This window comes from Mastacembelus armatus, chromosome 21 (genome assembly GCF_900324485.2).
Source record: "Mastacembelus armatus chromosome 21, fMasArm1.2, whole genome shotgun sequence".
Classification (NCBI taxonomy): Eukaryota; Metazoa; Chordata; class Actinopteri; order Synbranchiformes; family Mastacembelidae; genus Mastacembelus; species Mastacembelus armatus.
Genome location: NC_046653.1, coordinates 11,616,566 through 11,644,217, shown reverse-complemented (window position 1 = coordinate 11,644,217; position 27,652 = coordinate 11,616,566). Strand labels below are relative to the sequence as shown.

The following is a 27,652-nucleotide window of genomic DNA, read 5'->3' as shown; positions in this document are numbered from 1 at the left end:
ATCTGAGTACTTCCTGCTGTTGTCAGATGTGTCAAGTTAAGAATACTGTATGGATGGCTACATGATGTGCGAGGTCATGCTCATTGATATGACCCATAGGAGCTTGTCAGTGTAACAAAAACATCAGGTCACAGGTACAGTTTACTTTTTTTTGCTTTCACAGACTTTCAGCTCTGTTGAAAGGCAGCTTGGCCCTGAAACATTGAAATCTGAAATCAAGATTTTTTTTAAAGTGAGCAATCATCATTATGAACCTGAAAACAATAACACAACCCAAAGAGGAGTACCTGCACTAGGCATGTGAACCTTCAACGTCATGGTAGCAATGACAATAAATACATTTAAGGATGTCTGTTAAAGATATCCGTTTCATTAACGTCGCCAGAGTTTCTCCCAGGCAGAAATGAAATGTTCCATTAAGTTGGCAGTCATCCAGTTATGTGATTTGAAATTTTTCCACTTGTATCAACACTTGTGCCTTCAGCTAAAGTAACTATTACTCTACCTGTTTTTTTTTTTTTTTTACGGTTTGAAGTGAATTCTGGTACAGTTGAATGGGTTCTGGGTTTTAGCTATGCTCTTTGAATACGTGATAATTAAATATGTGCTGTTTAAATGTTTTTGGTCTTTGCTATTAAAGCTACTGCACTCTTTCCTGCTTGGTGAGCAGGACTAGGCAAAGCCATTTATGGCAACCCATCGAAAAATCAGCTCACAAAGAAATACACATGCTTGCAGGCACATACCGTTAACACTGAAATGCACAATTGCATCCTGATCTTCTCCACCTGTAGAAAGCACCAGGTCCACAAGCCCGCTGAGAAATCATTTCCCAGGCAAGCAAGCGAAGCAATTCCGTCACAGCGAGTCAAAAAAAAAGGGGGTTTTTAATGGGGAAAAATGGGAGGCAGGGGAAGAGTTAGCAGTAGCAGCCAGGATAATTGATGGCAACTGTTTGGGTACCAGATTAAGATTCATGGGTAGGACCACACAAGGGGGCTGGAAAGCAGCATGTTCTGGAGGCATGAAGGATATGAGGCTATACTTTGACTAGCCTGCTGGTTTAATTGATAGAGTGTTGTCCCAGATGCAGTGTAAAAAAGAAAAACTATCAGAGAGGATTTCACCAATCCTAAAATAGAGGCTAGAATAGATTCTAACTCCTGGGCCTGAATTGAGAAGGATAGGCAGAAAGAATGAAAGGAATCGAGTGAAGAAAAAGAATGTTGTGGAAGCCCAGAGGCAAAAGAAGCAGTTTTGCATGTGGAGGGTCAGCCGTTCTTAGCCCCAGACTGGCTGGAAAAGGGCTTTTGGGGAAAGCAGTGCGAGTTATGCTTTCCTAATTCTCAACGACTACCCTTGAGGAGCCTTTCAGCAGTGTGCTTAACACACAGCTGCCCTGGTAGAGCTGCTTAGTGGTCAGCAGTGTAACATGAACCTCCTGATGTGAATGTGAAGTAAGGTATTATTGGGAAGGCACGTGGAGCCAGTGATGACTGTCCTGATACAATAATTTTTTTTTTCGAAAAACACAAACGCTTTAAAAATAATGAATATCTATTAGCCCCTTCAGTCGTTTTCTCATGATGTATGAAGACAGATAGCTCCCAAAAGGGCCAGGTATAAAATACCTAATACTTTACATTATGAGCGTCTTTCTGGGAGCAATTTTCAGGTTCACCTTTGGTAAATATCTAATCCACTGAACTGATTGTGATTTATACTGTAGTGGGAATGGTTGAGAATATAAAGGAAGTCATGCACAAAATCTCAAATGAAAAAAAATCAAATTGAAGGTAGATAAGGGGCAAAACTGGCAGGAGATGAGAGGAGATAAAGGTGGAGGCAGGTGTTAAAGGTTGTAATATTTCAGCATCACTGAGGCTATGCTGTATCAATTTCCATAACATTTCTGTAAAGAAATAAGACCATTTGTGAGAGCACTGGCCTCTGGGCTGAAAAGTGCATTTTACACTGTGTGCCAGCCATCAGATTTGGTCACACTGGTTTATTGTTCACTTGGTAATAGTGAATTATTAAATTAAAGTATAGGAATAGGAAGACAGTGTTCTTTTTAAAATTAAAAATAATTGTGCCCTTCAATAGAAGCAGATAGTCTTTGTGTGTCTGTAAGAAACCCTAATGCCCTATAATAGACTGGTGACCCACTCACCCAATGTCAGCTGGGATTGGTCCACCTCACCACCCACCCATGACCATCTAAGGCAGGGGTCGCTAACTCCAGTCCTTGCTGGCCACTGTCCTGCCCTACTCACTGCTGATTACCTGGATCAGGTGTGTTCAGCCAATCAGAATCTGCAAGGGGAGGGACTGTTGGAAAAGAAGCAGGATAGTGGACCTCGAGGACTGGAGTTAGAGACCCCTGGTCTAAGCCAGTATAGCTGATTGATGTACTAAGATACAGTAGATATATAAATGTGTGTGTGTGTGTGTGTGTGTGTGTGTGTGTGTGTGTGTGTGTGTGTGTGTGTGTGTGTGTGTGTGTGTGTGTGTGTGTGTGTGCGTGCGTGATCGCACGTGTGTGTCTGCTCAGTACCAGTCAACTTTGTCAGGATGTTGTTAGAAACAGAATAGCTCAAGGCCACTGCAAAGATGCATGTGTACCAAGGTTTCTCTCCCTTTTCACACACCACTAACACTGTCACACACATATGCACCAATTTAGGATGAGTTGTTAATTTGACCTCATTGCTCAGTGTGTCTGCTGCCTCACTTTAGCAGACTACTGGGATATGAGCACCTCAGGGGTTTAGTGTTTCTACTATTAGCATATAAAGAGCATAAATTCCAATCCACCTTGTGTTAGCAGGAAGCTTCTGAGACTGCAAACGTAAAGGTAAATCTTCCTGGGGAAAATTGTTTGTGAATCTGGTTGAACCTCAAGGAAAGCCAAGTGGTTTTGCCAAAAAAATAATGTAATCACAATATTAGACTTTAACGTGCAGATATGTGCGCAGGTGTAAACACTATATGTGCCTGCGCATGCACACACACACACACACACACACACACAGTTCAGCCAAAGTTTATAACATGTTTGGTAACATGAAAGAGCCCAACTGCAAAATACTTGTAATATCTGCTGCAATTTCTTGGCATGGACAGATGTGACTGACTTCGTGACCTTTCAGATGATCTATTGTCTTTACACTGATCTCCTGCAGTCATGATGCTTCTAACTTTTATCTAGCCATTTTTTGCATTTTCAGCAACATTACTACAGTCTGCTGTGAGGTTCTTGCTGTAGTTGGCTGAACTGTAATAACAGTCTAGCTGTCGAAGCCTGAGTGTGAGGACAAGCTGGCATGTCAGTCTAAAGCAGGGCGCTTCATGACATTTATATTTAATCAGAATACCATTGCAGTACAAATTTAGAGATGGAAACACAGGTGTCTGATGAAAGGGTCAACAACTCCTCTCTGAACTCATCATAGAGGCGGTTAAACAAACTATTATTGTTCACCTCACCCATTCACTCACAACTGTCATTATCCACCTCGCTCGGATTAAACTGAACTCGGAAACAGCATAGTGGTTGTGAGTGAACTGTAACACCGCTCATTTCCAGGTGCAGGGGAACATCCGGTGGCAATCATCTTTAAAACAAAATGTAATTCCCTGTCTAGAGCCAGTGTTTGTTTTGTCCATTCTGGGCTACTGTAGAAACATGGTGGCACAACGTGGCTGCATTTGTGAAAGGAGACCCGCTCCCTATGTAGATCTAAAAGGCTCATTCTAAGATTCTGAGAATGAAACAGTTTGTGATTACACAGTTATGACATAACATATTATAACATCCATCCATCCATCTTCTATACCCGCTTTTCCTGTTCAGGGTCACGGGGATCCGCTGGAGCCTATCCCAGCTCTCTCTCGGGTGGAAGGCAGGGGTATATTATAACATATTTATGAATACTATATTCCATTTCTGCCAATAAATCTATCTAAATATTACACATTAAACCTTCAATTAAAGAAGTAGAGCTTGTACCACAAAATACAACTGTTCAACAGTTTCATCAAGATTTTCTCATTGCTGGACAGACGCTGTCTACTAACCTATACCACATATGGCAGTGAATTATTGATTTAATTTCATTTTCATTGCCTCTGAAGTATAACACTCAACATAAAGTATCATACTGAATCATATCAACAAGTTGCTGAGCAACCATTTATTTTCAATGGAAAGAAAAAAAAACAGCTACAGAAACTCAACCATGCCTATTAACCACATCTTTCACAGTCTTTCATAAAGCATACAGTCTAAAAGGCTTTTCACTAGGTCTACTCTTCGTAGCACATTTAGTCAAGAATCATACCCCTGTGATTTGAATGGATTTTTCTTGTCTGGAGACAACAGAGGTGTTGAGAGAGAACAAATAGCTGATATAGATGCAGCCTTCAGCCATTGCATTGACTTGTTCTTGAGGTGAACAAAAATGTTCTTTTTGAATAGTTGGACCACTGAATTAGAAACTAAGTTGTGTTTGAACAAAGACATAAATTAATTCATGAGAATGTTCCACCTCGAGTTCCCCCACTTTGACATACTAGGCGAGACTGTTTTTTTTTATTCCCTTAAGTGCAACAGTAATCAGAAGCAACACATGTAAACACATATTAACAGACAGGTAGTTAACAGTGATATGTTATCAGTGACAATCTGATTACACACTAGTGCATTAGTGTTTGCATGTTTCCACTCAAAAGTTACACTCCCTCCTACTGTGTTCCTTCTTGCAACACCAGACTTTTTCATTTACAGCGGAATTTACAGCTTCGCACCAAATATAATAGATCGCGAGTAAGTGAGAGTGTAAACAGCTATTTGGATTGATAAATATTGTGAGATATAAATAGACATGTAAGTGGTAAATGTACTATACCTCAAACAATGGATGAAAGACAAATGCATATGTTCACACTTCCCATGGGGTGTTTATGCACTCAGTTTATGCACTCAGTTGGCATTTACACTTGACATACATACCTAGCTAAGACAAATGCAGTCTAATAAAAACTCCATAACAACAGTACAAGTTCTCCTTTAATAAGGGTGATAATGTTTTGCTTTAAATGTTTTAGAGAGGAACCCTGGGACAAACTAGTGATCTGTCCAGCTGTGACCTTTGTATAGATGGATGGATGTTTTAGAGAAATGTTGACTCAACAATTTGTCAGTTATTCAGTGAGTTTCGTGTTTTTTTTTTTTTTTGTTGTTGTTGTTGTTTTTTTAACATCATACAGCACTTTTATGGCTGACAACCAAGCAATTTTTGATTCACAGTCCCATCACAGTTCCGAGCTCAACAGAGCTGCTGTGACAGCTGCTTGCCGTTCGAGGAAGTGGTTTAGCATATTCTGTGTACTGTTCCACTGGGAATGGACATCAATTATAAATCATGCGACGGCAGTCCAAGCAGTTGTTTACTTATGTTGTGGTGGCAGTGTTAATCTTGAGGAAACACTTTTGCAACTTCTTCTCAAATGACCCAAGACGCGGCTAACACAACAGCGAAACCCGTTTCAGTGAAAAGATGTCCTGAATACTCCTATTCAGTAACTGTTAATTTTAGCACTTTGGCAGTAATTTGTCCACTGTGTCATCTGAAGTTTGTGCACATTTGAAGAATAAAACTCAGTATTTCCTTGCAGGTGGTAATGTGGGCTGTGTCTAGCTTTGGGTAGCCCGTGAGGTCCAGATGCCTTTAATTGGCACGACCTTTTCAGCTATTTTAATGGCTTCTTAGGCTTCTTATTAGGTTCTTATTAGGTTCCGGTGTGTTATCTCTTTTGCATGCTGACTTGTTGCCAGAAGTGGTGGAACAAATGTCAGCAATTCAGTTTCTTGTTAACAGATGATGGCAAATGTAATTTGCCTTCATGATGCAGTTGTAGATGATTAAGCGTGTTTCTGGTGTTATCTGTCATGTAGCTGATACTTGTATCAGCACAGCTTGAAAATTGTCTTTGGTCCAGAGGTTTATCCCTATTTTCTTGTCTTCATACTGGAAAAAGAAAAAAATGCATGAGTTGAACTGATGTGACACTCTGATCTGTGAAGATTTACAAAATAGCATTTCATGGTGCATTGTTACACCTATACCTGTAACTGGTAACTAACTTTAGTGAAGTTTAATTTTTTTTTTTTTTTTTTTCCAGCATTTTATAAAGTTGTCTTGGCTAGCAACTTAGTAAACAGTTGCTATTTGCACATTCAGGAGTTATTAGCATTTATTTGAAGCTTTGTATAGCCACCTGGCAAATTTTAGATGAATATTTACTCTCTCACTTTTTTCAGCTCTGTTGGCATCTGTCAACTCCTGAGAAAACAATATCTAGGCATTAACTTGCTATGTTTAACTTTCTTCTTTGTCTCGTCTGCTGATTTTCGCTGGGCAGGTCTGTTTGTCAGAGCTTGACAACTAAAAATGGCTGCATCCTGCAGAAAAGGGGGTTAATGGGAGCAGTGAGACCGAGCAGTACAGTGAATGTACTGATCATGCCAACGAACCACTTGTTAGTGAAATTTGTGATATATCAGATACATGCAATGCAATTAGCTTCTGTAAGCATACTCTGGCAGCTCTAGGCTGTCCTTTATGAAAAGCTCACACTAGGTGCTGGGACCGTGTGCACCAGCAAGGGCATAAATGCTAATTTATGATAGACCATATGGAGACAGCAACAGCATTGTTGGTAGGTGACCAGAGCTCAGAGGGCAGTGGGAGGTTAGCGCTACTGGACCATGCTGTCATCACACACACGCTCATCTAGTTATTGTTTCTGATGCTTATTAAGCCGCTCAGCAGATGGACAATAATCTGGGCCATGATTACCATCAGAAGCAGTGGCTTGTAACTCATACTTAGCCACCAAAGCTCATCTGGGGGACGTTAGGGGACAAAGGACAATTGTGACCTCAGATGTGCACTTTTTGTTCAATGTGTCTGAGAGAAAATGTAGCAATTTTTTTTCCATTTAAAAAGCAGTGTCTCATCTTAACTTCTACAAGGCCTTCCTGTTTATTCAAAGCACGCTCCTAAGCTCAGCTATTGACAGTGTTTACTTATAGGAGTGACATTTGCAACTTCATTTAATTCAGTCAGTTACTGGCTATTGGGATGACCTTTTGCTGGCTTTCCTAGGAGGAGCCTATAAACCTCAGAGACTCGCCAGCTTTATAGGCATTCAATAATCACACAAGGAACTATTGATGAAGTTGTTGTGTGCATTATCTATGAAATGAAACAAGCAAGGAGCATAAACCACTTTGTAATCCTGATGAGAAAATGAAAACTGATGAAAATGCAGTTGGGCTGCATTTTAGCCTGTTCGTTTTTAAGTATAAAAAAAAAAAAATCACTTTTTGCATTCCCGCTATAGGTGACTGTGGTGACTGTGTCGGAGACAGTGATGGATGAGTTGTGTTCTTGTCTGGTGGTTGTCTGTTTTGGGAGATACATGGAAGCTATTGAAACCTGGCTACCAACAAATCTATTCCTCAGAAAGTTTTGGCTGATTTATGTGAGAAAGCTGAATGGAGAATAGAGCGAGAGATGCAACTCTCACAGAAAATACAGAAGTACGGATTCTCAAACCACATAGAGGTAGACTTCAAACTCACAAGCACACCACGTGTATCTGTCTGTCTGATGCCTGAAAAATGTTTGGTTGCTGATAAATATGAAATTTTGTCTTATCCATATGCCAACAAAATCTAATGAGAGTATAAACAGCCACAAGCTTGCTGTCTATATCAAAGCATTGCAGCAAAAAAAAAAAAACTGTAATTCTATTCTCAGCCAGATATGCATTCTCAAACATTGGCTCGTAATCTTCTCATTAATGTCATAAATCAGAGATTCCAGAATTATTATGATTCATTGCCTTAATCCATCACTTCTAAAATGAATTTCACTGCAAACAAATTAAATCAATTTACTCACCCAGGCTTTATATACGATATATATGGAACAAAGACATTGAGTCTCATTGACATTCTCTGCTTTAAATGTGCCGGGGAGAGAAATCCATCAAACAGATAAGATAGATTCTTTTCTATGGAACAGCCTTAAGTTTTAAACATTATGAAGATTCATTGTATCTTGCAGTCTATTCCTGCATCCTAGGCAGTATATTAAACAGTCGACAACTCAGTGTCTTGTAGCATGTCCTCCTGAGCAGCCACGTCGTGCCAGTATAAAGAACAGACACTGTTTTATATACAACCTTTATTGTGATGTACAGGCTCTAATATAACATTGAGCATGGAGACAAATGAATTTGATCATGCAGCAAGAAGGGGAAAATACATCCTACAGTCTTATTATTTACGGTCTACCCACGTTCACACACACATATGCATCCGTATACATATCCCAAGTAGGATCATGAAGCTTAGCAGTAAACCTGCAATACATCTTCAACTGTATATATGCTCCACACAGCACAGACGGTTTTGTTGTGGTTCACTTGGCAGTCAGCAACATATCAGACTCATACAGAGCTATAGGATTTCATAGTGTTTCATTAGAAGTCACAAATGGGGGAAAAAAAAAAAACTTATAGACTCCACACATCGCACTAGACAGGTTTCAAAAGTCAGCAGGTTTTCTGAAAGCATGCTTGAGGAAAGTATAAAAAAGTAAATTTCACTAGACATCACATGCCACAATGGCCCTTTCCTCTGATCTCAGCGGCCTGCCCCAGGGGTGCAATAACAGTTTATTACACCTATCCTCACTTTATGACACCCCCCCCCCCCCCCCCCTACCCCTTCCCTGCCCCCCACTCCCGTCAAGCCCACGCTAACTGTTATTGAAAACACCCAGGTCTGCCATATATCATTCCTGAGCAGCACGTTATGCTATGTGCAACCTAGCTAATCACCACCAGCCTGCACAGGTATTTTCCAGGTCACATTGAAATATTTCCCGCTTATCAAATATCTGCTTATATGTGGGTGAGCCTAAACACAATCCCATTCGTCTTTACACCCTGTGTTGCCTTGCGGCTGAAGCTCTTCTCATATGTATCTGTGGTGTAATGATGGGAAGTAGGAAATGAAATTGAAAGATTTTGCCACAGAGTGCCTGTGTGGACAAAAAGGGTAAATGAGTTTGGCCTATTTTATTACTAGCCAAGAGGGTAGGGAGTCCAGACACTCAGGCTGAATTGAGCTGGATATAAGGTGTAAAAATGAAAGCACAGTATAGTGTATAGCAGGCTGTGCAAAGGATCTAGTATTAAAATGCAAAGCGTCAGTAAAGATCTTTCAGGGTGGAGGTGTTCAGAGAGAGAGAGGTAACAGCTCATGGGTGACAGTGTGACAAGACTCAGGCAAGGACCTGTCACCTCTCTGTCACACTAATGGCTCTTCTGTCATCAAGTGTGAAGAGGAGGGTGCTGGGAGGAAGAAAGCATGCTACTATGGCAATGCAAATGAAGGTAAATTATAATGCTTAAGAGGAACAAATGTTATTGTGCATATCATCAAGTTAGTCATTATTCAAATTATATACATGAGAAAACCTTGATAGTCAGTAATGCTGTGAATGTGATAATTCCAGTATAGGACACTTGAGTCCACAAGATCCCAAGCAACTTGAAAACGTTTCAAGGGTTCGTTGGTTGATAGTTGTTTTGGCTTGCGGACACAGCTTTCAGATTATTCCCCGTATTATCATGTGTGTGTGTCTTGATGACACATGATAGACTAGAAAACACCAGCTGATTGGGCAGATGGCTCATGTCATCATGAGGAGGAAGGGAAGCAATGGGTATGAGGGGTGAAAAAGGTTCTGTTAATTACGTGTCAAGTGAGCAGCCCAGCTAGCTGCTAAAGAGCTCTCATCTGTCCCAAGTGCCCCCGAGGGGTGATGTAAGGTGAGGTTGAGTTACTGTACATTGTGGGTCCAATGATTTCTTCTTACATGACCAGGCCAAGTGAGCAGGTGCTGCAGCTCACTGTCTGTGGACTGATTTTTCCTCACAGGTCAGGCAGAATAAAGCACAAGTTTCCAGCTTTTTATGTTAAATACATGTAGCTGTGTTCTTTCAATTTAACTCATATGACACAAAGTGTTTTTTTGGCAGTAGTGGTTGATAACATCATTAAAATTGCAAGAAAATCTTACGCCTACGCTGTGGGGTTTTATGCTCAAAGTTCAAGCTGTTTTCATGATAAGTGCTACGCTGTCTTGTGTGACTATTATTTATATTACACAAGATTATATCTAACGCAGCCGTATTAACTCTCTCTTCCCGTGTCTTATGTTCCTAGTATGTGCTGGTACAGAAAACAAGCTGAGTACACTGTCGGACCTGGAGCAGCAGTACCGCACCCTGAGGAAATACTATGAGAACTGTGAAGTCGTGATGGGGAACCTTGAGATCACAAGCATCGACCGCAGTCGGGACCTCACCTTCCTCAGAGTAAGGACTAACGACTTTGTTGTTTAAATTATTAATCAAAATGAGTCGATTACTAGTTGTTGACATCTATAATGAGCTGATAGGTGCAAAATCAATTGTTTTATTTAGGTGTAGCTCCATGTCCCTCTTTAATGGTACAAACAAATCAGTGCCCCACCACTATTTCACTAGAAAGTCAACCTCTCCACTTATCTTTTATTTGAATTAAGTGGCATGTGCTTATATACTGTACGTATGCATGTACTGTATTTCTTCAGTGTCTATAGCTTTCAGTACATAATCCATATATCTACATCTCAGGTTGTAGAACTAATTGCCTAAAAAGTTCAGAATGTGAACTTTGCAATCACTGTCTTCTCATTTGACCTTCTTGCCCAGAGAATGCCCTGTACTGAGATCTTTTTCTACCAATCAGCAATCAGATTTGTGCTTACGTGGCCAATGATAAGCAGAAAGAAAATTTGTTCTAATCAGTGTTAGACTCCCTCTCTTCTCAATGTGTAACTGATTGTATGCTTGCAGTGTTGTGTCCAAGACACAGAACAATCAAATTCCACATAACAAAATCTGGCAAATCTCCTCTTTGATTAAACACAAGTCACCGACAGAAAGAAGTGTTGTGGCTTTGAACACGAATAACTTAAAAAAATAACATTCAGGTAGTTATGGGTAAATTTTAAAATCATCTTATTTTTCGAAAGAGGACATGGGCCAACTGATTCAGTTTGGGAAATGTAGATATGGCACATGGTAAGAGTATCTTTTTGTACCATCTATAGGCAGCAGTGGGATATAGTAAATTAAGAGGAGGGTGAGATGAATGTTGTGCTTGATGCTCAGAAAATATGTTGCTTGGGTGAAAGTGCTGTGGAGGAATTGCTGAGGAATGCTTACTTCCATTTATAGACACGTAAACAAGATGTCAGGTGACGGCAGCCCTTGAATTTTCAAGGGCCATGGCAGTAATAGCATAGTAATGAGAAAGTGGTTACTATAGAAAAATTTACAGGTGAAAAGAAAACCAGGCTGTGTGTATATATATATATATATATATTTATTTTTTTTATTTATTTTTTTTTTTGGTGAAGTCTCTCCCTACTATTGACCTTTGCTGGCCCTCCACTTCTCAAGAACATCACCCTAGGCTATGCTGGCTGCACACTGTACTGCTAACGTTCCAACTCCAATTGATTCCAGTCTGTCTGGGGGCCAGGGGAGCTCCCCTGGTGTTACGCTAAAGTGCTGACTGCATTAATGGGCCAGTATTGCTCTGAGAGTGCACTGGGCTTTGCAGAGAAGGCAGTCCCCAAACAAAGCAAGCTGCATTTTCTGTTTTCTTTTTTTCCCCCCCTTTTGTTTTTTTTTTTGTTTTGTTTTGTTTTTTTAGCTCTTTACAGCAATGATTTAAAGTTAATATGGCAAAATGGTTTGTTTTACACCAGGTGAGAGTAATGGAGTAGCTCATCTTGTGTATTTAGTTTGTGTGGGCAAAAAAAAAGATTGATCAAAGCAGCAAAATAAAAGAGTCATTAAGTGTTCTACATTGTGCAGAGCAATAGTGGCAACACTCCCTATGATGCAAGACAAAACCAACACGATACTAAAAAAGAGGCAGCAATGAATGGTAAAGCACCACTATTAGATTCCTGCAGAGGTAATAGGCCCCACTGACTTAGATGAAAAAAGATGGTAGGGGGCAGAGATGCAGTTCAAAAACCAAGTGTGAATGTTGTTTATCTACACAGAACCACTTTGTACTTTAAAACCACTTTCACACACTGACTTTCTGCCAATGTGTCATCTTTACCAGCTAATATTGCATAAAGGTTGTACAGTATTTGCAGGCTAAGGCTAAAGTTGCTTTTGATCCCCTCTTTACCTGCCTGCTAAGCTACGCCAACACTCATTTACAAAACCACTCCCTGTGGCACCAACTTGCTAGATTCCTCCACCTTTTCATGGCTAGCAATTAACATGGGTTAATTGAAGATGCTAATTAAGAACACAGGGAGCCACACAGCAAGGGAGCAAGAGGGCAGGGCACAGTGTGTATTTTTAGGAGATATTATTATTATGATAAAACACATTAATAACATGCTTCCCCAGGGACGGAAAACTTCACCTTGAGGTAAAGAAGAAGGGAAGTAAAGAAAAAATTGTTGTGGAGCAGCTTACCATACCACCTGTCTCTAGTAGGTGATTGAAACTGATGTCTGCGCATTGGCTCCTTCTTTTGAAGATAGCCAAGAGATTGATGGCTGCCTCCCAAAACCCCTCAAACGGCTTTAGCAGTAAATAGAGTCCATCTTCCAAACTGCCTCCACGACAGATGAATCAACGCTCGCACTGTGATTAATAACTGCATTTCAGCGCTGAGGCTTTCTCCCCTCTCTCACATGTTCACATTCAAACCAACAGCCCAACAGTGAGCTTTAACCACACACAGTGTTTACATCGTCAGTGTTTAAATCACTCCTAAATCCATATTCTCGATCCTCGGAATCTCTCTCGCATATTATGAACAGAACATACATTTGCATACTGAATGCATCCACATCATGAAATTGAAATGACAATTTGTACCCACCTCAACATATTCTACTGTGACGTTTTCTTTTTTTGTGAATGGGACACACAAGAGAGCAAGCACGTACTGCTGCATCTATCTTTTCCCTAATGTCACTTTCTTGAATGCACTCATAAACCGATCTGTGATTATGAAATATTAATGTTTCCCTCTCCTCTCTCCTCCCCTCTTCCAAGCCTCAGTTGGAACTCACAGCCACACAGTCAGATCTGGTGGTTTGTCTTGCCTTTGCAATCATTAGTAAACATGTGATCCCCCCCCCCCCCAAAATGATTGCAGTGATCAGACTGCTTATCCGCCCAGCACCAATTCACAAGTTCCTACCTCGGTCCCTGATTTACAGATTAAAAAGGTTTAATATTTCCAACAGGCCCTGTGTTATAATGTGAGAGGTCTTCATAGACAATAAAGATAAGAATATTGACAAAAAAAATTATAGTCAGATCTTGTGTTACATACAGCGTGTGCTTTATTAAGATAACAATACCTTTTTACAACCTTCCTCCCTTTCCCTTTTCTCCCTTTATTTTTCTCTGGTCAGTTATTTCATAAAACTGTCTTTCTCACAAATGACCTAGAAAAATATCAGAACTGTCTTTCAATAGACTGCACAATAATTCAGTGTAACTGCAAAATTTATCCTTAAAATGTAGGAGGCCCTTCAGAAGTTAACTGAAACAGCAAACATCACTAAAGCCTATCGATTAATAATAGAAGAAATAATTTATTGTTTGGTTACATTGTATTGTACAGGGATTTATATTTTTTTGGTCGCTCAGTAGATGCAGTATTTTAAATGTGAAACAAAAGTTCTTGCAATTGGTTGACTTTTTCATTGGATAATCCTCATGTCTAAAGGGGCCTTGTAGGAAACAATGGTGGTGGTCTGTTAATCTGGCTCTCAATTACACTTGCATGAAATGTTTCCTTGACCCCGTGCTTTGCTTGTTCAAAACACTTTCAGCTGACATAGTGATGTGTTGCAGATGGAAACCACTGTGACTGCACCACTGAGCAGGAATAACAATAATTTAAGTTAGCGATAAAACACCTTTCCTGCCTTTACAATGCCAGGAGCTGCTTGATCTATCTTATTCAGTATTTTTCTGTGAAGCAGGAGAGAGTAGCTTAGATAGAGGAAATATAGGTAGCAGAAGTGTCCTTGCTGTCTGCACTTTCAGTCCCAGTTGTCCTGACCCTGCCTTGCTTTAGAGTGAAGGGGCAATTATCATGGGTTAATGGAGTTTGAAGGGTGAGCAAACTTTTTGATAAAAGGAATGACTTACTCACATAAATCATGCAGTAAACCTATTTTAAAATGAGGTAGGGCCAAGAGAAACCCAGCGTACAGCAGGTCCAACCTGAGCGGTTTCTCTGTGCTGTAACGTTACCTTCAGTAGCAGTAATGGATTTACAGAGCAGGATGTTTTCATGAAAATTAAATACTAAATTAATACAAATAGAGATTAAATATTAAATACGAAAACAGGCTTGTCGCTTGTCTTTTATTTTATCTTTGGTTTTGGCCACCTGGAGGCAACAGAAAGCAGAAAAGTTATGACACTGACATATCATCACATATGCCATTAATATGGTAAATAGTAGGCAGTTTCTTATTTACACATCCAGCAGTTATGACGCAACAGTATCATTCATTTTGAGTCCTAATTCTGGCCATGTGATGAATTTAAGTCTGGTATTAACAATCTTAGCTAAACAATGAGCTGAAATACACTATAATGCTCTGTACCTGAAGGATACTGCATATTTCATTTTCACTTTGTTTTTACATTGTCATTGGGTACATTATTATTCAAATAACTACAGTTGTAAAACACCTGGCACTGTAAATTGGTATTCTATACCAATATTATTATTATATTGGCTGCTATGTGTGCATATGGCAGGGCTATAAATTTATAACAAATCATCAGTCCATCTTTCTCTTCTCACCAGTTTTATTCTCTACATTTCAAACTTAAGGCCTAGCGTACAATGACAGATTGATTGCATGTTCATAAATTGGGACTTGTGTCGACCTAAGAAATTAACATTACGCTGCCTTCGGGTGCGTGTCAGAAATATGTTAGAGTTACAGTTTGTGTGTGCATAAAGGATAAAAAAAAAGATCACAAGTCATGGCAGATAATTATGGCAGCAGCTAATTGTGAGATGTTGGATACAATACAAGCAACACCAGTGATAGCAGAATACCATTCTGAAAAGTCTTCATTTTTGTGTACATTCAGGGTAATGTTGATGCAATTCAGTAGAAATATATCAAGTCTAGCCTGTCATGTTGTGTAATAAGTATAAATGGATTGCGATATATCTTGGGGAGTTCCTATACCCCATTAGTTGATTATTTAAACAAATCTGTTTTTTGATTTGTGTGCATACATGACAAATTAAAAGTTAAACATAGTATATGTACAGTACTGTGTATCACCAATTACTATTGCTACTATTTAGTCCACGTACAGCTCCTGAGTAGAGTAAGTCAAAAGTTACATATTGAGTTGTGTTCGGATGCTGTTTCCTAAGGTGTTTGAAAGCTGCATCTCTTCCTTCTGTCCATCCCTGTCTTCTGACATCTTTCTTCCTAATTCTTGACTGGCACATTTGTCCCTCAGGCGCTACTGGTGCCCTCCCCAGCCTCCTAATTTTTGATGCACTGTTAGATGAGTGCAGATTACGTTGGCCCCCTGCTCCTCAGCAAACTTCTTCAATATTAATGAAGACTGATGAAGTGCTAGGGAGCCCCTGTCTTTCAGCCCCGACCTAGATTGGATTGACAATTGCAATTAGCGTCCCCTCAAGTTCATTTCCATCACTTTAATTTGACATGAAGAAGGACAGTGTGGGGTTGGGAAGTGAGACCAATGAGAGAAAGAATTCCGGAGGAGAAAGGTTAGAGAGTGAAAAGGGGTGAAAGAGTTTGACCAGGAACTCTGCTGTTGAGAAAGGTATACGAAAGAGAGGAAGAACACATAGGGTCCTTAGAAATCATTCACAGATATCTGAACTGATTTTCTTCAGCCTCCCTTTTATGTTTGTTCCCTCTTCCCTTTTGTCATGTACAGTAGTAGACAGAGGGAATATCATATTAGAGTCAAATCCACCCTAAGGGGCTGTTCATGTCGCATCTTTTGCTCCCTCAAGGTCATAATCTTAAATGAAGACGTGTGACTATCATGCTCAGAAGAGAGAGCGACACCATTGCGACGTGCATGCGTTTTTCCAAGCGCACTCATGCCACAGCGAGATGATAAAATCTCAGTTCTTCAGAATGCAGCAAGCACACTGAAGGTCATGTGACAAGAACTAACCAATCCAGTTCAAAGCTCAGCCTAGCTCAGCTCAGCTCAGTTCTAGGACAGAGACACCCAAAGCTTTATGATTTGTTAAGCTTGCTTTATTTTGACACCAACAGGAAAAATAACACCGGGAGACACATAAGTGTGGAGCTTGTGATATTAATGCCAGTTACTAACTCTTATGAGTTGCTGTTAATGTTAACTAAGTATAAGTTTGCCATAATTACTAACTAAATTTTCAGTGCTGGTTTTTAGACACCACATTAGAATGTCCTTTAAGATCTTTAAGTCAGGCTTTGGTTGTGGCCTTCAATTTCAACCATGGCCTAAGATTTTCTGTATTTTTTTTCAATGTTACCACCTAATAACAGTATTTTAGTGTCCATTTTTCATTTCTCAGCAGTGACACTCAGCAAATGGAGTGCTTGTCAATGCATGTGTGAGAAAGAAAAAGAGTATGTGATATGGGGACAGCAGCACCTGAAAATTAATGATTCTTTTTGCAGGAAAAGAAGAAGTAGATAGTCAGAAGTTGATGATGTGTCATGTTTGTGTGCATTTCTGTATCCGTATTTGTGCGTGTGTGCGTGCATGCGTGCACGTGTAAGTGTACGTGTGTGTGTTTGTTGGTGCAAATGATGTGAAAAGTTTCTCTTTGCCTTAGTGACATTCATTTTAAACCCACCTTCCCTCAAATTGACCAAAGCAATTGGTTGTATGTGTGCATGTGCCTATATGTGTGAGTGTGTGTGTGTGTGTGTGTGTGTGTGTGTGTGTGTGTGTGTGCGTGTATGTGTGTGTGTGTTAAGCAGGTTTGTAAGGCTAGAACTTGATTCCCTGTTTGATTGACAGATACATTTTCTTGCTCGCCTTCCCACTGTTGGTCAGCCCATATAATTTTCTTCTCCTGTCTTTTAGAAATGATCTGGACTAAGCAATAAAATGAGACAGCAGAAGTTTACACTGGTCTACAAGGAGAAAGAATTAGCAGAATTGGGTCACTAATAAAGGAAAATTAAGGCAGTTATGGAATGATCTTTAGTATCAAAGTGAAGATAAATTATAAACGATCATGTGGTATTTTTTTTATTGTTCTACTATGTATTGTTGTCAAATATGTAAGAATTAGCGCATTTTATCCCGGAGGTCGATAATTTCCCAATATTTGTAGACCAGTGTTATATGTCTGTTTGACAGACCAAAAACAAACTTTTCCTCTACTTGCCTCTATTTGCTGTCCTATAAATGAGCCAATACACACTTTCCATTTATATTGACCGGTAGCCCTGTGGAGGACAGAATCAACACAATAGACACATGTCTAACCTTTCAGGTGCACTGAGCTGTTTTATAATGATGCTTACTGTAAAAATGAAATTTGCAGTGGATCACAGAGGTTGAAAACTCCTGCTGTACTGCACTTTCTGTCTATTGCTGAAACATTTATGGCTTATTACACATTTTGCCACTACGGAGTTGCAGTGCATCCACTAAAGAAAACAAATTCTGTTGGGTTCTTTTTTTACCTGCAGGATTTTTGCTACATGATTTTGAGTTAGTATTTCTGATGGTAAGTTACACTACATTTGTAATTATAATTAGTTATAATTATAAGAGATAGAAGTCAACATTATGTGAAACCATCTCCATTTTTCTCGTTTGCTGCATTCAATGACAGCCCAGTGAGGGAAATCCCAAACCCAAGTGACTATACACCAAAAGGCAATCTTTCTGATTGAATTTGTGTCACCAGTAGGAACACTGAAGTGATGTAAATCAGCTGACGGTGTGTATAGTAATGTATTTGTTTGTTTCACTTAGACCCATCAAAATCTCTTTGAATTTTCTCCATCATATAGATGCTCAACAGTGCCTGATTTTTGATTCCTGTTGTGTTGGGAGAGTACCTGCCCTGAAGTGGGAGCAAGGAATGTCTTTCAAAACAGCGTCCTAACAATTGTCCTTGGTTTCTACAGTGCAAACAAACAAACAAACAAAAAAGGTTTTTTCCCCCTGCAGTACTAAGAACTGTGACGTTTCTGTGGCCTGAAAATGCCTCATGAGCCCAAATGTCAAAAAAAAACAATACAAACAGTCAGTAGATTGTGGGGTTGGCAGAGGTAACACAGGTCAAAATGTTTTTTAAATGTTGTAATATACAGCATTTTATCTTTAATATACATCGTCATTTTAATGCATTTGTAACTTTTCATTCGCACCCAAATAATAATTACAGTCAAAACCAAATACTGTTTCAGACATTGAGTTTTTTTTTCTTTTTTTATCCTATTTTTCTCTGCCTTCAGAGGGCTTTACTACCCAACCACTATTCCTGTCAAAATGTATATTGTATCTACACTATAAAATTAATTTATTGCAGGTACATGATGCTTGTTGTACATAAGAAACTGTTTTTGTCGAGATTGGAAATGATACTGCTGTATCAAAGTTGTCCTACCTAAATTATCCCACATGCTCTTCAGTAGCATTGATTTTTAACAAATGGCTGAAATTTCCAATTGCACACTTGGAGACAAAGGCCAGCAGCCACAAAAACCATGGCCGACACTTTCGGATGGCTGGTAGGTTCTACCTGGCTGTTTTTAATCAGGAGCTGTAACTTCCAGTCACTGGGTGGCCATGTAGGAGGGGTTTTTAAACAGCTGTGAAAACTAGTCATGCTCAGAGGATGCAACTGCATTAGGGCAAATTTAATAAATCATGCTGTCTTGGAGTAGCGAGTGCTGCAGATGCATGAAACATTCTCACTACACTATGCATGATCACACACACACACACACACATAAACCCACACCAGAGGTGATAGTACTTATCGTAACAGAGCAGTGCCAGAGTGAATAGAGAGGCAGTGGAGAGGAGAAGCAGAACTCGGGTGTGACAATAGCCCAACCTGCTTCTGTGATGCCTTTCAAACTCCATATCTGCCTTCCGCTGCAGTCTGCCAAAAAAATGTTAATGATATAGACCGGCTTCTCAGGAGGATCGAAATCAATTTCAGCACACTGTGCCTTAGATTAGGGAGTCCTTTTCAAGAATGCCTGGTGTTAAGGCTTAGATGGGCAGAGTACAATAGCTTCGTCCTCCTCATTAACAACACCATATTGATAACACCACTTACTGAAAACAGCCACCAACGTATCTAATCCTCTCTTATTTAGGCTGCGGACCCCTAACATACATTTTATATGCATTCAGGCTGTGCTGGTGAGTCTGTGCATGATAATACAAGACCTTGTGAGTTTTGTCTTCCTCCCTGGTTGACTTTTGTGTATCCTTTCCATGGTTTCTGTAGCATTTATGTTTACTGTTTGACCCTTTGTAGCATTTGTATTTATGTCTGTTTGCACTGGAGTACCCCCCCCCCCCCCCCCCCCCCCCGTACCAAAACAAATTCCTTGTGTGTGTGTGTGTGCACACACACTCACTTGGCAATAAAGCTCATTCTGATTCTGATTCTGATTCTGATGGTTTCCTGTTGTTTCTAAACTTGCACTACAAGGGTGTGCATGTGGGCTAGAGTATGATTTTAATGCTCCAAGTGTATTTTTTCAGTTTTTATCCATAACTACAGTGATGATGTGTTGTAGCGCTGCGCCTGAATGTGCTGCTGTGCTTATGTGCTGCTCATGCTATGCCTCCTGTGTAGATATAGCATTGGATTGGTGCTAAAACCGTATGTTGCACTTCTATAAACACAGTGAGATTGAGTTATCAAGACTATAATGAGTAGCTCAGCAGAGTTGGCTGAAGACTTTATTTTAATGTTTGATTCTGATTGAATGATAATATTGGTTTGAGCATTGGAAACTATTGCAACCATTGTGAGTCCACGTTGACTGCAGCCTCCATTCTCTAAGAAGCAGCCTACAGGGGATGAGCTTTTTAAATCATGGAAGACAGATTTTGGGAGGTGTATTGCATTGCATCCATCCATCAGCTGTGTCACAGTGGCCACAAAGGCTTTTCACTTTAGTTCATTTACTCATTTCAGTGTCACTTTTGCTTTTCTATCCTTTCTGCATCCTTCATCCATCACTAGTTTGCTTATATGTGTTTAATGAAATAACTGATAAATAAGTAAATCATGAATTAATTGATAAATATTTAAACAATATCAACAATAACTGAATATGAACAAATACCAGTAATATAACTAGGGATAGTTATCAAGACCCAGTCCCAAATTGTCTGATCTATTGGAATTATATGTTACCAAGATTATTGTTTCCTTTTATTGATGCCGTCATGTTTTTCAGACAGTTAACCATATGTCACAACCTCAAACTCTGCATCTACACTGCTGGAATCTTGCAACTACAGGAAGTCATGCTAGAGAGGAAGGAGGTTCAAAGTGTGGCTTCATTTCTTGAATAAAAGATGTGATTGAGTTTGAGCTGTCCTGTGCCGGTGAGGATAGTGGGTGACAAGGTCTCTCGAGAAGAGATGCTCATCATGTCACAGTGATGTTTTTATATTTATTTATTTAATTTATAACATACAGGAACTGTTTACTATCCCAACACCCAACCCTTGTCTGCATCATCTGGTGTTCCAGGTTACCATGTCTGACCCTGCTCACCTTCTCAGGGTGGAATAGACTGGAGTCAAATGTGAAGGGTGACCACAGTTATACTGACTCTAAAATGATCATTTCAAGGAATATTGGAAATACCTGAGATACTCTGAAACATCTATTCATCACACACACAGCCACAGCTTCCCAACCAAGCAGCTGGCCAAGTAGATTTTAGTTCTGTTAAAAACCTTAATGAAAACAAATGCTTTACAAATATTTCCTTATTTGATCCATTTCAGAAAATAACAGACTGTTACTTCATATAGCTCTGCTGTGTCTACACTGTAAACATAGTGTGTGAAGTGCATAGTGTCTTGCACAAGATTCACTTTCTTGTAAGGGAAATGTAAACTTTGTTTACAAAGAGTGCCCAGAGGAGCCTACACAAATGGATTATGTGTCCTAAATGTTGACTTGACGTATTTCTCTATTTGTGGTGGGATTCTGTAGAATACTGTGTTCAGACTCAGAGATTATAAACAGCCTGTGTAGGCCTGGTGTTTTTCAATTGATCAGGAATCAGTAAGGGAGTTGATAAAGAGTAGGATTGTTAAATCTAACCAATTATGAACAAAATCTTATCAACTACCATCCCAAAACATAATGTTTAATATAAGCTTATCATTGACTTCTTCTATACTTGGACTAGGACTCTTTTTTTTTTTAGACTTATTGTCATGGCCCGATTCGCTCAGGCTCCAGCAGGAAGCATCAGAAGACAACATTTTCTTGCTGTGATGGGAAATAACAAAACATGACTTGATTCAACATGATGATCAGCATCCAAACAAGTGAGAATTCAAAACTAGGCACCAAAGGCCAAAAAGAAATATAAATTTGATCTGAATGGTCCCAAAATGTGAGTTTCTTTTAGATATTACAATGATTTGTGGTGATATTTGCTCAGTTCATGTTGGGTGGCCTGTGTCATGAGCATTCATATAGCTTTACTGAAGTGACTGGTGATGAAAGAAAAAAAAAAAAGAGAGAAACTGGAGTAGCTATAGTTGTATTATTAAAGTAAAAAGCCAAATCAGGTGCAGTTTGTTTGAGTCAGATTTAAATGCTCCTGTGTGACCTCAGCACTTAACTTCCAGATTAATTTCTAAAAATGAAAAGTAGAAAATAGTAGAAATTGTGATATTGTGACATTTCCTTTAAACAACAAAAATTCACCATTTTGTTGATAGTGTTAGTTTTTTTTACATTATTTAAATATTTATATTATTACATTGGAAGTCCTACACTCGCACCCACTCCCCCATCTGCATACCCTTGGCCCTTACTCATCGGCTTTGAACATTGGCAGTGGACATACAGTAGTAAGTGTGTAAAATCATCCAATAGGGAAATAATTCCTCATAGGATGGGCTGGTAATCAAGTTATATCTACGTCCTATGCTGTATACAAGCTTTACTTCTCACTTTAATAAATTACTGTAGCTTCCTGCATTTGTATTCAAACGCATGTTGAAAAGTGCTCTGCATCTTAACCACCCAGGCTGTATTGCTGCTGATTCCCATTAACAAGAGAAACACACATTTATCATGTTACTTAATTACTTATTTACCCAGAAGACCCCTTTCTCTCTCGCTCTTTCTTTCTTTTTTTAATTTATCTCTCTTTCACTTTCCTTTTTTTCATAGAGGTTGTTGTGGCTTCCTTTTACGTTTCCATCCTCGCCTCCTTTCTACCCTCCTCCCCAAGCTTTCCTTGCACTAACTAGTCCGTGTTTGAATAAAAACTCATTAGGATTACATAGCCATTTAGCTAAGTGACACAGGGTGTAATTGTACCATCCATCAATTGCTGTGTAATAACACACTCTGAGGAGCTAAATGTTGATTGCCCTCAGCCAATTTCACAAGTGGGTTTTGGGAATAAATATCCAGAGGAGATCGTGCGGGGTGAGGGTGCTGGGTGGCCCTGGGAGGGCGTTGCGGTCAGGGGCGCTGAACCATGCAGGCCAAATTAACTTGGAAGGGATGAAAACAAAGTGTCAAAGACAAGCAAAGTATCACTTTCTGTGCCTGGCTATTGGTCTCTTTGGCTCTGTCTGACAGTCCCCCGCCCACACTCATCACACTGAACATGTTGCACCATGCACAATGATTACTTGATACTTGATGATTTTTGGATACAAGCCTGTGTTATCTTATGTTATTCAGTCACTGTAAAGCAATGTTTTTTTTGTCTTTGGTTAAATGTAGAGGTGTCCAAATCCTTCTATATTCATTTTTATAAGAGGCAGACATTAAGCATTGACACAAAACCCCAGAAAAATGTTTAAGCCTTTTAAAGAGACATCTAATAAGAAAACCTACTGAATTACAAAAGTTAAGAGCAGAAGTTTGGCCCTCTTTATTTCAATTCACATTTCAGTCCTAAGTGTACTTGAAATTATCATGTCATTGGTTGTGCCACTGCATCTCAGTAAAATACATATGGTTTGGGCTCTGAGGCATTTAGAAATTAAGATATATGAGGTACTGGAAAGTAATAGATAAATGAAGTACAGTCTACAGTTCTTGACATTGACAGTCAGGAATGTGTTGAATATTCAGTTTGTGATGCAACACATCAGGTTTTATAAGGCTACTACATGCCAAATGATCCCGTTTGACAAGAGAAACACAGTTGGTAAATCAGCTTTTTCTCAGCAGACAACTGGCTCATTGCTGTATATGAGCCTCTTATAGAGTATTTCTTTTTGATTTCCTGTAAATTTGTCTCATGTAGCTTTATGTGTCGTACTGACTCTCCACTTGCCACCTCTGTTGTGGAACATATACTGAGGCAATCACCATGAACTTCATTGTTTAAAAAAAACAAAACTGCATAATTTTCACAGCAGTTATTTTAAATTCTTTTCTGTGAGTCTACACAAAGTAAACACAGTGGATTAGTAACACTACAATTAAACATTTCAATTAAAAGAAGACGTTTTAGCAAGTCGCTCAAGTTACAGTCCACCATAATATGTCGATCTGATATCTCTATAAATAGACTGGTCATATGATATGATATCATTACATATGACTTGTCTTGTATCATGATGTCATATCCTAAGGCTTGGAGGAAAATAACTAATGATATTCTCATTTATTTCAACAAAATATAAAAAGCCAGCAGCAATTTATATGTTTTAACAATCACATTTTTGTCTTGTAACCTTACTATTACTAATCTGTTGTTGCTAACAGAGCGTTATAGTGTAGCAAACCCCTTTAACTTGACCTGTAGACTGTATAAAGATAGATTATGTGTTACCACTTCCTGTCACTATGCAAAAGTGAAGCTAAAATATTAAGAATATGATCAAGTTGTTTTTCGGTCATTTCATTTATTTTGTTTAAAACATGCTGATACGTGTACTATACAAAATACACAATAATGCAATAGTTTTGGTCCAAAATCTTTTTAAGAGTGACCCAGCCACCATGAGCAGAAGTTAAAGTGGTAACTAAGAGAAAAGGTTACAGTTGTTGACAATGAGCAGGTAGAAGATACCCTAAATTAACAGAATGTTACGTCTCAGAATAGTGTTATACAGGGTGACCAAGTCTGCTGGCAGATTATTTATGATTTAAACCCCTGTATGTAAAAATAATAACTCTTCCCATGGCTAATTTCTGATGTTTCTCTGCTTTTGCTCAGCCTCAGACAAGTGTTTGAAAATGATTCATGTAAAAATCAGGGTTACTTGGAAACCTGTAGAAGGTTTGTGGCCTCAATATGTGCAGCTTTGTGTGAGTCCTTCTTTCCACAAATCTTTATAATAGAGGTGGAGAGTATAAAGTTGGAGCAAACCATTAAACCTCAATAACCACATGAGGAATATGCCAGGTTGAAGCTGGAATTTTCCATTAATTTCACCCTAATGTCCCAGATCAGTGTTGAATTTTTTTCTTTTATCATTGTCAGTTCACCATACAATCACTACTTTATTCTTATTCCTTCACTAGTTTAATCTAAGCCACTGTACTCTTCTAAGCTTCCCAGTTTTGCTGGCTTCTCTTTTGCCCTTCAAATAATTATTATATAAAATGTTTAATAACATAATGCCTCTTGATTCAGCTTTCCTCAGCTGATTTGCATTTTGATCACTACGTGATTTGGGCTGGAGGGGTGTCATTTAAGGGTTTCACTACTGTGAAATAGAGACAAGACCTATAACTAAGCCCAGAATCCTATGGACCCATGCAGACTCCATTGTTCCTGCTATTTCTCTAGTACTAGTATTTCACTAGTACTGCTGTGTCATGCAAGCAGAAACCACAATAGAAACCAAAAAGTCTCCTATTAGCATATTAGCACACAAGACACAAATGTAACAGGTGGTGGAGGAAGAAACAGTTTTGTTTTTTTTCTATTCACAGTGATTTAAACTTTCTTTAAATAGACGAGAAAATAACTTAATTGCTCATTGAGTCAATGGCACTGTTTTATGCTGATAATATCCCTTAGCCTGACAGTGATGTAATGTAGACAAAGGCATGGCAAAGGAGATGGGAAGGATTAGAGAGAGCGTGTGTATGAAAAGAAAAAAAGAAACATAAAGAAACTGTTCAAAAGATAGAGAATTAGAAGGAGTCTCTTTTAGTATAATTGCAGCTTTTACCATGAAATGAATGCACTGTGGGGAGCTAACGGTGCCAGCTCCACCCATGTGAGCCATCATGTCTTTATCACTAATGGACCAGTGACTACTACTGTAATTACATAGTTTTGTCTAGCTCTGTGCACAACTATCTGGGAAGCAAAAATTGGTCTGACATTTACGGCTCTTTCATTGACATCTACAGTATAAGAGCAAGTTCCAAAAAAGGGAAAAGCAAAAAGACACACGCTGATGAAGAGTGAGAGAGAGAGACAAAGAGACAGAAATAAGAGGAGAGCTGAATGGCGATACAGTTTTAGAAAAATGTGTGTTGGCAGAATGTTTATAGGATGATTTGCCGATTGCTGATTTTCCGTGTAGTTAGTCAGTAATATGGATCTAATGCAGTTTGATACAAATTCAACATGTGCTTCACTAAAAACTTTTCTGATTCGTCCAGTCATATGTTTGCATCTATAGTCATAATAGTATTTTGTGCCTTGGAATGCTATATCTGTTCTTTTTCAGCTGTCCAAAGCCAAAAATATGAAGACAACATTGTAAAGGGTGGATTTAACTGTATCTGTGTCTGCTCTAAATGTAATTACCCATGTTTGCATGATTTTAAATAGCTTGCTAAATACATGAGCAACCTAGTATTACATCAATAGCTAATAAAAGCCTTTTGAAGGGTAACTAGTGTGTATAATATAAAAGTTGAGGAAATATGCAAAAATATCTTTAGTTATTAGATTCCCATCAGGAAGCCATCAGTTTATATTGTTTGTTATAACACCAGCTCCACTAAAAATCACCCCCAAATGGAGCTTTGACACTAGTGGTGGTGGTGTTTTAATTGAAGTGTAGTCACTTGATTGTAACCAGGAAAAGGAAAAGACAGAGAAAGTATGAAGATGATTAAACTTTTGCTAAACTTCTTTTGTGCTTGGACAGAATATCTTTAAACTAAAAAGTCTGATGAAGACATCCATGTGACAAGCCATGGCCCCTCTCTTGAATGTGACACTGAATCCCATCCATCACCACAAGCAAAACCTAGACCTTATGGGAGGTGAGGAAAGGAACTCCGTACGTTATTACATTACAGGTTAATGTAAAGACCTTACCTGAGAGGATCCTTCTTCCAGGGCTCCTGCTTCTGGTTGTGAACGAGTTAACATCTATGTATGAAGTACTCATACAAGAGATGTCCATTAAAACAATTCAAATATTCATCATTTTTTACTCAGGCACCAACTCCCAACTTGCTCCCTGGTGTCCCATCAACTCAAGAATAAACTTCCCAACACCCACTTACTCTCACAAAGACAGACGCATGTACACACACACACACACACATTTGTGCAGTATTCTACAGCAGCTTCTGTCTCCGTAGGGGCAGGAAAACATTGCACAAAAAGCACACAATTACTTTTTCCTTCCTTTAACTGGCTAACTAGATTTACTAAAACATCCCTCCAAATTGGCAAATACAAGGCCAAGTGTTTCAGATGCTTTAAATAGTTTTTTTGAAACTGGATTCATATTATTATTAGTTATTATCTAATATATTTAAGTTAATTACCTTGATTCCACCAAAATATATAGAAAATTTCAGGGTAGGAAGAGACTCTGACTCTCCCCTCCCGAGAGTTCTCAACCCATTGTTTGAAGACCACAACCTGAAAAAGGGCATGTACAATACAGTACAATACATAGTCGTAGCTATTTTTGTTGTAGCTGTTTTGTTTGCTTGCTGTCTTCATTCTGCATTATAAGGAATAGAGTTTTATTTACACAAACACAATATGCCGCTTTTATTTTATTGCTAAATATGATCTGGAAGCCCCACTTTAAGACTAACGTCATTTAAAATGTTCTGCTCTAATTCCACCATAACATGCCAACATCTTAATTAAATGTGATTGTTATCTGGGTTTGTTGAATTCATAGAAATGCTGATGGTTCTGCCTGCTAAATAAACTCCATCGGCTGGATACAGCCCTGCTTTTGTGTGTTTGTGTATGTGTTACTTACATTTTGGGGAGTTTTCTTCATGGCAACCAAATGCTGGCCATCACCATGTAGA

General features: G+C 39.0%; 1 protein-coding gene across 1 annotated transcript in view; it reads left to right on the top strand.

Moving 5' to 3' along the window:
- erbb4b (erb-b2 receptor tyrosine kinase 4b) overlaps positions 1–27,652 on the top strand; it is a 267,536-nt gene that overhangs the window by 114,084 nt on the left and 125,800 nt on the right. Inside the window, exon 2 of the mRNA XM_026295315.1 lies at positions 10,310–10,461. Coding sequence (XP_026151100.1) covers positions 10,310–10,461 — 152 coding nt within the window. The remainder of the gene's footprint in view (positions 1–10,309; positions 10,462–27,652) is intronic.